General features: G+C 33.3%; 1 protein-coding gene and 1 long non-coding RNA gene across 7 annotated transcripts in view; one reads left to right on the top strand and one right to left on the bottom strand.

Annotated features, from left to right (window-relative positions):
• The window catches only part of LOC105197268 (nephrin), a 300,694-nt gene that overhangs the window by 25,805 nt on the left and 261,659 nt on the right, over positions 1-13,230 (bottom strand). For 5 of the 6 annotated variants that reach the window (XM_039447072.1, XM_026133136.2, XM_026133137.2 and 2 more), the window contains exon 4: positions 6,992-7,180. In XM_039447072.1, coding sequence (XP_039303006.1) covers positions 6,992-7,180 — 189 coding nt within the window. Of the gene's footprint in view, positions 1-3,650; positions 3,929-6,991; positions 7,181-13,230 lie in introns of those variants that run through there. The other variant, XM_039447073.1, reaches the window with a different exon arrangement.
• Positions 4,152-13,230, top strand: part of LOC105197250 — a 95,496-nt gene continuing 86,417 nt past the window's right edge. Inside the window, exons 1-3 of the long non-coding RNA XR_005574369.1 lie at positions 4,152-4,945; positions 5,904-5,958; positions 11,886-11,950. This is a non-coding gene — a long non-coding RNA (uncharacterized LOC105197250). The remainder of the gene's footprint in view (positions 4,946-5,903; positions 5,959-11,885; positions 11,951-13,230) is intronic.

The raw sequence follows: 13,230 nt of genomic DNA, 5'->3' as shown, positions 1-13,230 counted from the left end.
CATTCGCGAAACCGTGGAAAAACGACTAAATTTCTACAATATATTGAACCAATCATACATTTAATTAAGCAATAAAGCTGCTATAATTTATACAAAGCTGCAGTGAAATTATAATATTTTTGTACGATACTTTTATGTTTAAGCTTGTTGCTTATTTTTTTTAATTAAAACTATTTGGCGCTACGTGACGGTCTCGCATTTTACAAAATTAAGCTATCTCCTTTTCTGCTGCTCTTTCTTTTCTTCCTCCTGCCTTTTCAGTAGATACTGATTAATATTTCATCACTGACAAGAAATAGCAGCTTCTACATTCATTGGATATTTATTCCTGCTCATCAAAATAGTTAATGAAGCGTCTTTATGCATCACGTTCCGCAGAAACTTTTCTTATCTATTTTCGACTGCTGCAAACTCGCATTTGCAAAAATATTGTCGTATTCATTTCACGAACACACTGTGCGCCGTATCGCATCGCATCGCAACGCGTCGCGTCCTTTTTCATTTCGTCCGCACTATTTATCGATGTTCTTATCGGGATATATTTTAGCCCTGTACGCGTCGGATGGTGGTAAAACGGCGAGCCGGCCGATGCAATCGTTTGATGTCTCGTCGAGCTGCGTCCCCCGTCGAATGTAAAAACGCAAGCGGTGGCGCGAGCGAGAGACAGGAATGTCAATTTCGGTAGTTGGAGCGCGGCCAGGGCTGTGTGTCACGGGGATCGATCGAAGATGCTCTTGGCAACTGGAAGCGGCACTAAGAGGGAGAGGCGTCTCGACGCCCGCCGCGCCGTCCCAATCTTTTTCCCACTTCCACACGCGCGTTGTGGTGAGTGCCCGAACGGCTTTCGACGAAACACGAGATTACTTATTCGCCTTTGAATATATCGCGCGCGGATTCTAAAGCCGGATCTAGACCGAGCGCGAACGAACACGAATGAACACAGCTTGCCTCATCAAGAACGATCGGCAGCTATTCATTCGCTAAAGTTATTCATTCAATGCTTGTTCGCGCTCGTTTGCTTATTCTGAATCTGAGTTTACTGCTGTATGCATTTCATGGTATTTCGTTTAACTTGTAATTACGACGGATTTGATTAATTCGGACAGTATATAATAAAAGATCGTGAAGAAAATGTAGCAAAAACGCTTGGTTTTTAAACGTCTGAAATGAAAGATTTGGAAATCCTTTAAACGCCTTTTACGAGTCTTTGGATTTAAGATTGCTGATAACAGTAACTATAAAAATCTTCCTTCCTGTATAGAGAGAAACTTTTATGCATTTTAATACTGATTCATTTCTATCTGTCGAGAAAAAATTTCTTTTAATTTTTTTTCTTCTGAAAGGCACAAAAAATGACAGAAAAAAGTTAATAAATATATATTCGAATAGTACTAATATTTATTAAATGTAAATATATATTTATTTAGTACAAGAACTACAAATTCAATTTAATTTATTATTTTCTCTTATAGAGTAAATATTTATATACCGTAAGTAAATATCTTATTAGTACTACACGAATAAATATTTATTAAAATTAAAAAATTTTTTTTCTTTTAGTGTAAAAAATAAAGAAAAATAAAGAAATATTAGAATAAAATCGTTTAGGAATAATATAAAGCATATTCAATTTTTTAAAACAATTACGTAAAATAATTCGTGTGTCCATAAATATAATGTTGATAAAATATATTTATTGTGCAAATACAATCTATTAATCTACTAACATTAACAAATATAATAACGTTCAAGTTGTCGACAACTTCTATTATTGCTCAACTTACAATAACAAAAATTATAAAACAATTTAATTAATCTCTTTGCAAATAAAAAATCAATGTAAAAGGAAAGCCAATAACGTGAATAGAGCATAGAAGTAATTGTCTTAAATATAATGGCAATAAATATTATTTCAGAGTAGAAATAGAATATTATTTATTCTATCATTTTAAATTACAACCATGTGAGATTGATAATATTTTATATAATAAAAATTTATTGGATTTTTTTAATTTCCGAACACAATAAAACATGTTAAACAATAGTTTAAACACTTTTTTAAATTTAAAATTGAAAAAATTATTACAATAGCAAAAATAAATATTTAATGAGAATATCGTAATTCCATATAATAATAATCTGAATTCTTTTTACACCCTAGTAACATTTTCTGTAAAGCAGAATCTGTGTGCAGTTAAATGCAGCAAAATTGATTGCTAAAGATTAATTCTCAATATGGTCCTGCTGACAGTCTATCAGCAAGATTTGTGCAATGTACATGCAAATGATTTGTTTCCAGGTTACTGCAGAAATCAAACTTTGACTATTGTCCACTTAATGCTACAGATGCTTTGAAGCATTCTTTAATTGAATGAATTGCAAAATTCTTTGTTTCAATTGGTTAATGAAACGTTTTGAAATATTTGTAGCATCAAGTGGACCACACTCTAAATTGAAGCAAATTCTTCTCCTAACTGCAGTGTGTAAATCAAATGCTGCAATTCTTGCAGCAGTTACGTGCAAGTTTCTTACACAAAGAGAGCAAGTATTTGCCTTACAGAATCCTTTAGAAGACTTCAGCAAGATCAGGAAAACCATAATGCGTTGCTGGCAGAATTGTCAAGATCTGCTACAAGATATACAACATTCTAACAGCAAATTGCTATTAGAGCACATAAATGTGACTGTATTTTATTAATTTTATCAAATGTAGGAATAAAAATTTACTTTTATTTTTACATTTAACTTGTCAAATCCCACAGCAGATCTTGACAAATTCTGCCAGCAGGACGTTATGATCTTCCTCATCCTGCTCAAGCACCAAAAGATTCTGTAAGGCAGATACTTACTCGCTTTGTGTAAAAAACGTGTACATAACTACTACAAGAATTGCAGCATTTGGTTTACACACTGCAATTAGAAGAAAAATCTGTTTCAATTTAGGCTGTAGTTCCCTTGATGCTACACATGTTTCAAAACGTTTCATTGACCAATAAAAACAAAGAATCTAGCAACTTGATCAATTAAAGAATGCTTCAAAGCATCTGTAGTATCAAATAAATCATAGTCGAAATTTGATTTCGGCAGTAAATATCTGGAAATAAATCATTTGTATGTACATTGCACCTCAATTTTGCTGCATTTAATTGCATGCAGATTTTGCTCTGCAGAAAATACTACTAGAGTGTAAAAAGAATTGAGATTACGATTATATTCAAATGGAAAAATATTCAGAGATAAATCAGTTAATAAAATTAAATAATACACGAGTTACTCTACTGCAGTCGTTTTCTGCTGATATCTCATTATGCTGCTTTTGTTGAATTGCACGTTAATAATAAACAGCAGATTCTTTATTCGGCATTCCCGATAATACTTATATCACACACAAAAGCACATGAAATGCGAAATGCACGCGAAACAAAAGTAACTTGTCGCAACACAATAGGCCGCGTATAGGAGCTTGCTACAAATACGATTATTTCAACGTTATGCTTACGATCGTTACTAAACTCATAACTTTTGACACTGTATCCGTGCACAATTTACTCAAAGAACGCGAAACGCCCGACCAGAAGCAAGCGAGTAACAATATTGGAGGAAAGAGAGCAGCCGGCACATGTCACGCACGCCGACTGAGGTTAGTTTACCTGAACGGTGGCAGCATGATAAATGCACGCGTACGTACAACGTGCGTGTTATTCGCATTGTTAGAGACGATTCGGCTTTTATATCTAATTGAGTCAACGAATATCGTACGTCTATTCACGTATCACTCGACGCATCCACGATGTTTGACTGCGCAGATGAGGCGAATACATACGCAGGGAAAGCATTCTCGAGCAAATGTTTTCGAAAACGTAACTTGTGACAACAAACGACAATACGACAAAGTCATCAAACAGTTATCAAACGTACTGCGTATCACAAACGAACAGTACAAGTGAACACAAGCTGCTACAAACACGGTGGAGCACGGCCATAATGGCAGCAGCGTCGTCTCGGCCGCTCGGTCGTCTCCGCCGCCGTTCGGCAATAGTCGTCGCCGCGCAGGCGCCCCCGGCCGGCCGGACCCTGCTACGCATTACGGCCGTTACCAGCGCCCTCTTTGCTAGCTAGCGCCGCCGGTAGTCGGACGTTCCGCCATTTTGTTGTTACATGCTCCCGTGTATTTCGAATTGTGCGCAGATGATGAGAGTACTGAATGTGATAACGGATCATGTTGCGACTGTATCGTATGTAGAACATTGTGCTCGTTCGTGACACCCAGTACGTTTGATAACCTTGTCGCGTTGCCGCAAGTCACTTGTTCGAGAATATTCGCTCGGGAATGCTGTCTCTGCGTACGTACTCTCGTCGAGCGTGCTCGAGCGCTTCATTGCGCAGTAAAACGTCGTGGATGTGTCGAGTGATACGTGAATAGACATCGTCCGATATTCGTTGACTCTGTTAGATATAAAAGCCGGATCGTCTCGCCTCTAACAGTGCAAATAATGTGTTGTACGTACGCTTTTATTCAACGGCTCTCTTCTTCGATCAACGTATTGATACTCGGAGTGCGTGACGTCACGTGTTTACTGCTCTTGTTTGGCCGGTATCGTCACTCGCTTTTGGTGGGGTTTTCCGCAGTTTTTGTGTTTTTCGAGTGCATATTGTGTACAAATACGGTGTCAAAAGTGACGAGAGCAATAGCAGACGATCGTCTCAACATGCAAGTAGAGCAAAATAGAAATAATCGCGTTTCTAGTATGTTCTTTAGTTAAAGTTAGCACCTGTTGCGTTGCAATATGTTACTTTCGCGCGTGTTTCTTATTTGATTCGCGTTCGTGTTCATATGCAATATTTAAACAATGCCGAATAAAGAATCGAGCGGTTATTAACGTGTGATTCAAGACGAACAACCAAATGAGATGTCAGCAGAAGACGACAACCATGGAGTAACTTGGTAAGTGTATTATTTTATTAACTGATATATCTCTGCTTGTTTTTGTATTTAAATTTTTGCAATTTGAGTGAAAAATAAAAGTAAATTTTTATACTTACGTTTGATAAAATTAATAAAATATGATGTGTAATATTTACGTGCCCTAGTAGCAATTTGCTGCACAACTGCTGTAAATGCTGCAGATCTTGACAAATTTTGTTAGCAGGATGTTATGATCTTCCTCATCCTGCTTAAGTTCTCCAAAAGATTCTGTAAGGCAGACTCTTGCAAGAAACTTGCACGTATCTGCCACAAGAATTGCAGCATTCTGTTTACAGACTGTAGCTAGAGGATGAATCTACTTTAATTTAGTCTGCAGTCTGATGTTACAAATGCTTTGAAACGTTTTATTGATCAATCAAAATAAAAAATTTTACAAAAATGATCAATGAAAAAAAGATCCTTCAAAGCATTTGTAGCATTAAGTGGTCTGTAGCCGAAGTTTGATTATACTGTAGCAAATATTTGGAGACAGATCATTTGCATGTACATTGCAGAAATCTTGCTGACAGACTGTCAGCAGGATCATTTTGAATATAATCTTTTACACATTTGATTCAATTTTGCTGAATTTAATTGCATGCAGATTCTGCTTTGCAGAAAATGCTACTAGGGTGTAAAAATAATTGAGATTACAATTATATGGAATTAGGATATAAAATATATTCTCATTAAATATGTTTACTTTTGCTATTGTAATAATTTGTTTTATTCTAAATTTAAAATGTTTAAAATGTTTAATGTGTTCAAAAACTAAAAGATTCCAATAAATCTATATTATATAAAAATATATTATTAATTTCACACGGTTGCAAATTAAAATGATAGAATAAATAATATTCTATTTTTACTCTGAAATAATATTTTATTTCTACTCTGTATTTATATTTTTGAATAAATATATTTATTATATTTTCAGAATTTGCAGAAAAGAAATGCAGTAACAGCAACAGCGGTAACAACAACAACAATTGGTGAGTGAATTAATTTTGCAATTTCTTTACATATAATTAAACAGAAACGCGCATAGTTTCTGAAATTTAATGGATTAATTAGCACAATTTTATGATATTATCTTTTTTTTGAAGGAAAAATCAAATTTATCACATATTATTAGCACTTTAATTTTATTTTTTTTTAAATTAAGGATACCTCTTGGGTTTTATTAAAAAAAAATAGCTGCATACATACAGATTTTTATATATTATAACCAGATCTATTCTAACTTTGACTTTCATATTGAAATTATGATATTATAAGAGTAAAATCATATTACAGTATCAAATGTCGAAATTATAAAAGTTTCTTTTTATTAGGATTAATTAAATATTTATATACATGGTTTAATCATAATTAAAAATACATAGTAAAAATATATAATAAGGAATTAATTTATTATATTGTATAATATTAATTAGATTGTTAAAATAACAAATATAAAATAACAATGAAATATTGTTTTTTATATAAGAATGAATTTTTTTTTATAATTCTTTTATATAAATTTTAAAAATTTTTAACTTAAAAAAATATTAATAAATTAAAGTTTCAAAAATAATTAGTTAAAATTAAAAATAAATTTATCAAAAATTAAATAAGTTATTAATTTTTTAATTTTATTATTTAACTTTTCATTTTTTAACTTTGAAATTAAAAACCTGAATATGTACAAAGTGTTTTACATTTTACACTATTTATGTGCATTTTAATTTATTTTATTGCATAATATTAAAATAACAATTATATATATAAAATAACGAACCAATATGGCAGAGTAATGGTAGTTCAAAAACTCGCTTTTACGTGTAAACGAGAGAACTATTTGTACTCGGTTGCGAAATTTAATTAGACGATACCGCGTTATTAGATCAGAACTGCGCTTATCTGCGCATACGTGTAATGCGGTCATTTAATCCTCGTCGCGTAATAACCATGATATATTCATTCGCGCGCGGGATTATCGTAATCGAATATCAACGTGCGTAACAGGATAACGCAGCTACTTACCACCCTGGATGGAGATTGGGGCGATAGTGGTGTCGCCGCCCTTGATCTGCACGTTTCCGCGATACCAAATGATCGAGGCGGCCGGCTTGGCCGCGCTAACGACACACTCTAAGCGTCTCGATTCGCCCACTTTCACCTCGATTATCTGTTTCTTTGGGTGATTGCTAATCGCCACCTTCTGCGGAGGCGCTGGAATAAAAGAAAATACACTTTTTTATTATTTTTGAAATTATCAAATTTTGTACGTGATATTTGTAATGTGAAACAAATTTATTTTTTAAATGTACACTGTTAAAAATCGACAGCAAAATGTAATGTAAGCAAATTTCAAGCAGGTACATTTAAAAAAACATTTAAAGCTGTCAGGAGTGCATTAAAATTCATGCGCATACTTTTCAGAGTTAGAAACATTAATTTTAATCTATTTTAAATTTAATGTTTAATTTGAAAATACATTGAATTTTATGACACTTTTAACAATGTATTTTTATTGTGTAATAGCGTAATGTGATATATATTTTTGTAAATAGTATTTACATTGACAGGATCTTATTGAAAAGTCTTCTTTATTTATAACATATTGAATTTTTAATTTAAAATATTTTAATTCATGAACAAGTATTTTCTTCTGCCTTAAACACAAGATTTAAGCATTATTCTATTCTATTCTTTTTTTGTCATATACATACATATATTTTATTAATTTAAGAAATAAAGCAGCTGCCCCGAGCATCGTAAGTATTCTACATGCTAATATTCTAATTTAAAATCGATTTGCCCTTAATGAAAACGAACCGAACATGCACCGTCATTTTTTATAATCTCTCCAATATTCAATATTAAAGTAACTGAATCTTAATTTAAGACTCTACTTAAGTCTACTGAAAGTTAATTAAGGAATAAGATCCTCTTATCTATTAGTTTCGAATTTCGCTTCGCGAGAGAATTCATTTTCGTACCTTAAAAAGCTACACATCGGCGTATATACACAATGTCCCACAATAATGCTACGTAATAATTTAATTCCGAGTCAGAATTAAAACTGTTCTAATATAAAAATAAAGTTGCAATTTGTTTTCCAGCTACAGACGATCGAAGCTGGCCATTTCATGCTACGCATAAAATTCACGTTGCTCATAAATGCGCCTATCGATCCGCTATCTATTACTGATATTTTACAGCTGAAATAAATTATGCAAATACCTTTTCGTTCGACGTAACATAGATGTTACTTGTGAACAGACGCGTCACATGTAACGCGCAATTTAAGAATCCGTTTATTTGCAGCTATTTCGAAATGCAAGGAGCGGAATATTTGACATACATTTATTTTATAGTTCGTGCCCAGCAACTGCCGTGACTGATACACGGTGTTCGGCGCTCCGTTTACAATTGTTTACATTATAACAACGCGTTTACATTGTAACATACGCCGATGCGCAATACGTATACGCGTGTGCTCACTTTGTTATCATTCACACCAAAGGTTTTGGCCGATCTGGTTCTCCGTTAAGGAGTCTGAGGCCATTTAAATAAACAACAAACGAGTTATCATTCGCGCCACAAGGTTCGAGTAAGGGTTGATTCACATTATACGTCTACTAGACGGTGGCAAGTAAGTCGCCGTCAGGCTGCGCTATATAAAATATTATACAATACAATTTACAATAGAGTATTCACATTGTCCGTTACCGTCACGTCTAGCTGCTGTCAAATGAACAAGCCATTTTGTTCGATTCGGTAGACTCGGAGAGAATATTCTGATGGTCAGTGCTGGTAAACAAATGACGCTTGCAGCATCCGTCAAATAAATTTAATAAAGAATAAAGAATTAATTCTTCAAACAAATAAATGAAAATTTTTTAAAATTCAAAGTAAAGAATGTTTTTATTTAATCACATAGAGTGGTAACAATTTGAAAACGAAGATATGAAAGATGAAATTACAAGATCTAGGATCGTCACTTCAGCTAATGATTCTTTATACAATGTAGAAATTATTAATACAAAAGTTGAATTTTTAATAAAAAGTAAAAAAATTAAAATAATAAATTTAAATATACATTGAGAAAAAATATCAATAAAATAATTATAATCATACTAAAAAGTTTGAAGTTCTCATTTTCATTAAGTATTATATTACATTGGAATAATATTTAAAATATTTAAAATATTAATATTTTTAATATTTATTTTTAATATTTTTAATATATATTAATATTTTATTATTATCATAATAATAATAACATTTTTTAATTATTTTAAATGATCTTTTTCTATTTTTCTTTTCATTAAGCTTTAATATTTAAAATATTATTCCAATGTAATATAATACTTAATATAAAAATAACAACTTCAAATTTTTTAGTATGATTATAATTATTGATTATAATTATATATATTAATAATTTCTACATTGTATAAAGAATTATTATCATGTATAAAATTCTCTTTCTGTATCAAATTTTTTATCTTTTTGTAAATTCTTTTCCTTCGAGTAAAATAGTAATAATCGCCAAGTGTTTGAGAATAATATTTCTAAATTTCATTTTTTTTTAATAAGCTATTTAATATGAAAAAATCTGCCAACGTCGAATTATCTAATAATGTGAATACGATATAAAATTGATGGTAGCCTGACGGTGAACTAGCTTGCCATCGTCTAGATACGTAGTGTGAGTGTGAATCAAGTAGACTTGTGGCCGTTCTGTGCGTCGTTTGAAATACGATCCTTGAAATACGATCATTCTTGATTATACAAACGATTGAACGATTAATAATTAACTCTCGCAATCTCGTGAGCATGCCGATGACTTGCTGAGATACGAATAACGTGCGTTATTCATTCGTTCGTAACAAGAGTTCGAAATAATAAAAAAACGAGAATTATTTATGATCGATTGTGTTATTGCTCAATGCTTATTCATATTATTCAGTACGAGAGGTACTTGGCGTCGTATATATTCCGCATCAGGCTTTACATTTTCGGGTATTTAAATTCAACTTGCGCACTCGTATCAAGACCGCGAGATGTACGAGTATTCTTGAAGCGATTCAAGCAGCCGCGCGATGTCTGCGTCGATTGTCTACCATTTCAAGGAAATGGAATATTCGAATACGTACGTGTGTTCTATAGTATACATTAGTTATTAGTCCATTAAATATTTCGTGGAAGCAGTAAATCAACTGATGCGCAGTGCGCTTTGTTCTATTGTGTAAACAAGGTGACCTACGTGAGGGACCCAACGTCGGCAGGCGACCATCACTTTATCTCTCGTAAAGCTGGCCACGCACATAAAAAAAATTTATCAAGTATGCTTGAGCAAGCATGTTTGTCAAATCTACCTGTCGGAACAATCGCGCAATTATTTTGGCCTGAGCAAGCGGCTTGGGGAAAGGTAAAAATGCGTTGGATTTGACTTGAATCAAATTGGCTTGTTCAAGTACATCGGGGCGTGTGTAGCGGCGTGACGGGCTCAATTCAAACCAAAGGAAATTGGCGTTGCGAGAATAAAAGTTAATTATGTTGAAACATACACAAAAGAATTGCTTTTTAATTGTTCCTTCTATTTCCATAATTGCTCAACTCAATATTAATAATGCCGTTACACGAAAAGACATAAATTTTTACTTAGCAAATAATTCTATTCACATTTTTTTTCTTTTGAAATCTGCTCTTACGAAACGATTGCTTTTCAATAGCTTTTTAGCCATTGTTGGATTTTTAATTTCAATTAAAAAGCAGTTCTTCGGTGTATGTGTATGTTTCACGTAATTATTTTTAAGCTGCACATACACATGCTTGAACAAGCGCGCTTGTTAAATCTGTCGGAACGTCTATTATAGATGACAAAACTGCATAGTTATCGCAAATACGGTACACACGTTTCGATTGACTTGACAAGTGTACTTGGCAAGTTTACTTGAATGTGTACGGCTGGCTTAACACGAATGCGAGAAGTGTCAGAGAGCACTGTACACGATCGCGATTCTCTGCAAACACTTAGGAATTATCGGTCCGCGTGCTATTGATTTCAGCGATCAACATCTCGCGAGCGTGCACGGTTATCGGCGACAACAACAGTTATCTACCAACGTAAATTCGACGTAATAGGCCTTCTATTCGCTTTGAATTCTCTCATTCTCCGCTAATTCAGAGGTGTTGCAAGAGTTAAGCGCGAATCGTATCCTCGTATCGTCCTTCGTTTCGCGTTGCGCTCTTCCGTCTCAATGCGTAGTAAAGTGCATTAACATCACCTGCGATTAACGTGAGGAAAACCGTGTAAAGTGCCGCATCGTCGTCGTCGTCGTCGTCGTCGTCGTCGTCGTCGTGTATCCTGACGATTAGCGTGCGCATGATAATTAACCGTGCTCTCGCGAATGAATATCTTCCGAGTGTCAGGAAGAAGCAGCTTAATGAAGGGGTATGATTTATTGTTTATTTATGCTTTATTACATAAATAAAATACGGATATTTTATAAGACGTATATTTATATTAAATTTTATAAAAATATGTGAGTATGAAAATGTCACATAATTTATGTATTTCTCTTCTTAATCTTTTTTTTTTTAATCCGGGAGTAATTATCTAAGATATTTTTTTTTTTACAATCCAGCAAGAAGAAAATGAAGCTCAGTACAAGTTTGTGATTGAGAATCCGTATCCATTTTTTTATTTTTCTTTACTTAAAAAAAATATCGAGTGTAAATTTATATGCATAATGTGATCAATAAATTATAAATATTATATATTATAAGTGATCACAAAAAACTAGGTGACTATTTACTAGTTAGTTAAAAAAAATATTCATCTGTATCATTATATTTTAAAATACTCATTATTTTGAGAATCTTTAAAATGCTATAACTCAATATATGTATTTGTATTTTACAGATCGAGATATTCTTCGAATCGACGATCGTGCTGGAACTATGCTGCTTTATACCTACATCGTTTCGGTGAGTGTTAAATTACTTTTTTACTTGAATCACTGAAACACAATGAAGGCGGAAAGAGGAATTTGTAAAAAATGATATCAAACCTCAACAACGTTTCCATTAAAATTCATTAATTTCAAAATAATCCATATTAATTCAAAATTAAATGTTATAACAACTTGTAAATATATACGCGACATCTCAGTCTCATATAATTATAATTCCATTTTCGACTTTCAAATAAATCTCCAAAATACCAAAAAGTTGAACCGTGCCCAGTGATTGTACAATATCGCACGTATATATCTCGAAATATTTTCAATTATTTAACTCCCGTATTGTGAAAATTTTTTTGCATTCGTCTTTTTGTGTCCCGACGGGATCGCAGTAATTACGTCGTCATGCGCGGTTGCATTCGGTTAAGTATGCCGTAGACGGCATTTAAAATTGAACCTACACGCGTTGCGCACTGTTAAATGGTCGTTTCGAATAAATTGCGCATATCGTATACATAGATTTTCGGACAGTGGGTGATAAACGACGCAATCTGCTGATTTCGGACGATCCGTCGGCTCGCACTTGTTTTATAGCACTCGGATTTTCGCGCGCCAATCTCTCTCCACATCCACGAGTTAATTTAATGTCAGAATAGCGTACGCGCACGATTTATTGCCGAATTCTATTAAGCGCATACAGAAAACCGTGCTCGTCGGCGCAATAATTATATACGGGATGTGGCTCTACGTATATGCGTAATCGCATTTAACCTGATCGAATTCCTTCCACTTAGGTGCAATAACTCGCACGTAGAACGTGACTACCGTGGAAAGTGCATGTAGATTCTGTGAGATAAGGAAATTATAGACGATAATAAAGTGCTGTAAAAAACGCATGGACATTCCTCGCGTAACTCATCTTCATTTTATCTACGATTAGAGAACGGCACAAGCTAGTTAAGTTTAAACATTTATTTAATACATTTCATAAAATAAATACTTTAATATATCTGGGATGTATTACGTAATATTTAACCCCTGAATAATAAATTGAAAAGACAAAAAGTAAAAATGCAGCAAGAGTTTGTTCTAAATTGTGGTCGCACAGTTGTCTAAATTCGAGTTGCATAGTACTTCTCGATGAGAGAGACTCGATGGAATGAGTCTCGAAACGATGAAAAATGAAGAGCATGTAGATGGTCGACAAGTACACGACTGATGCACTGATTTGAATTTAATGATTATTCTATTGACACCTATTTTCGCCGTTGACAATATAATTTTTTTTTCCTTTTATTGTGATCC

Source organism: Solenopsis invicta, chromosome 3, assembly GCF_016802725.1.
Source record: "Solenopsis invicta isolate M01_SB chromosome 3, UNIL_Sinv_3.0, whole genome shotgun sequence".
Classification (NCBI taxonomy): Eukaryota; Metazoa; Arthropoda; class Insecta; order Hymenoptera; family Formicidae; genus Solenopsis; species Solenopsis invicta.
This window is presented reverse-complemented; position numbering and strand designations above follow the sequence as displayed.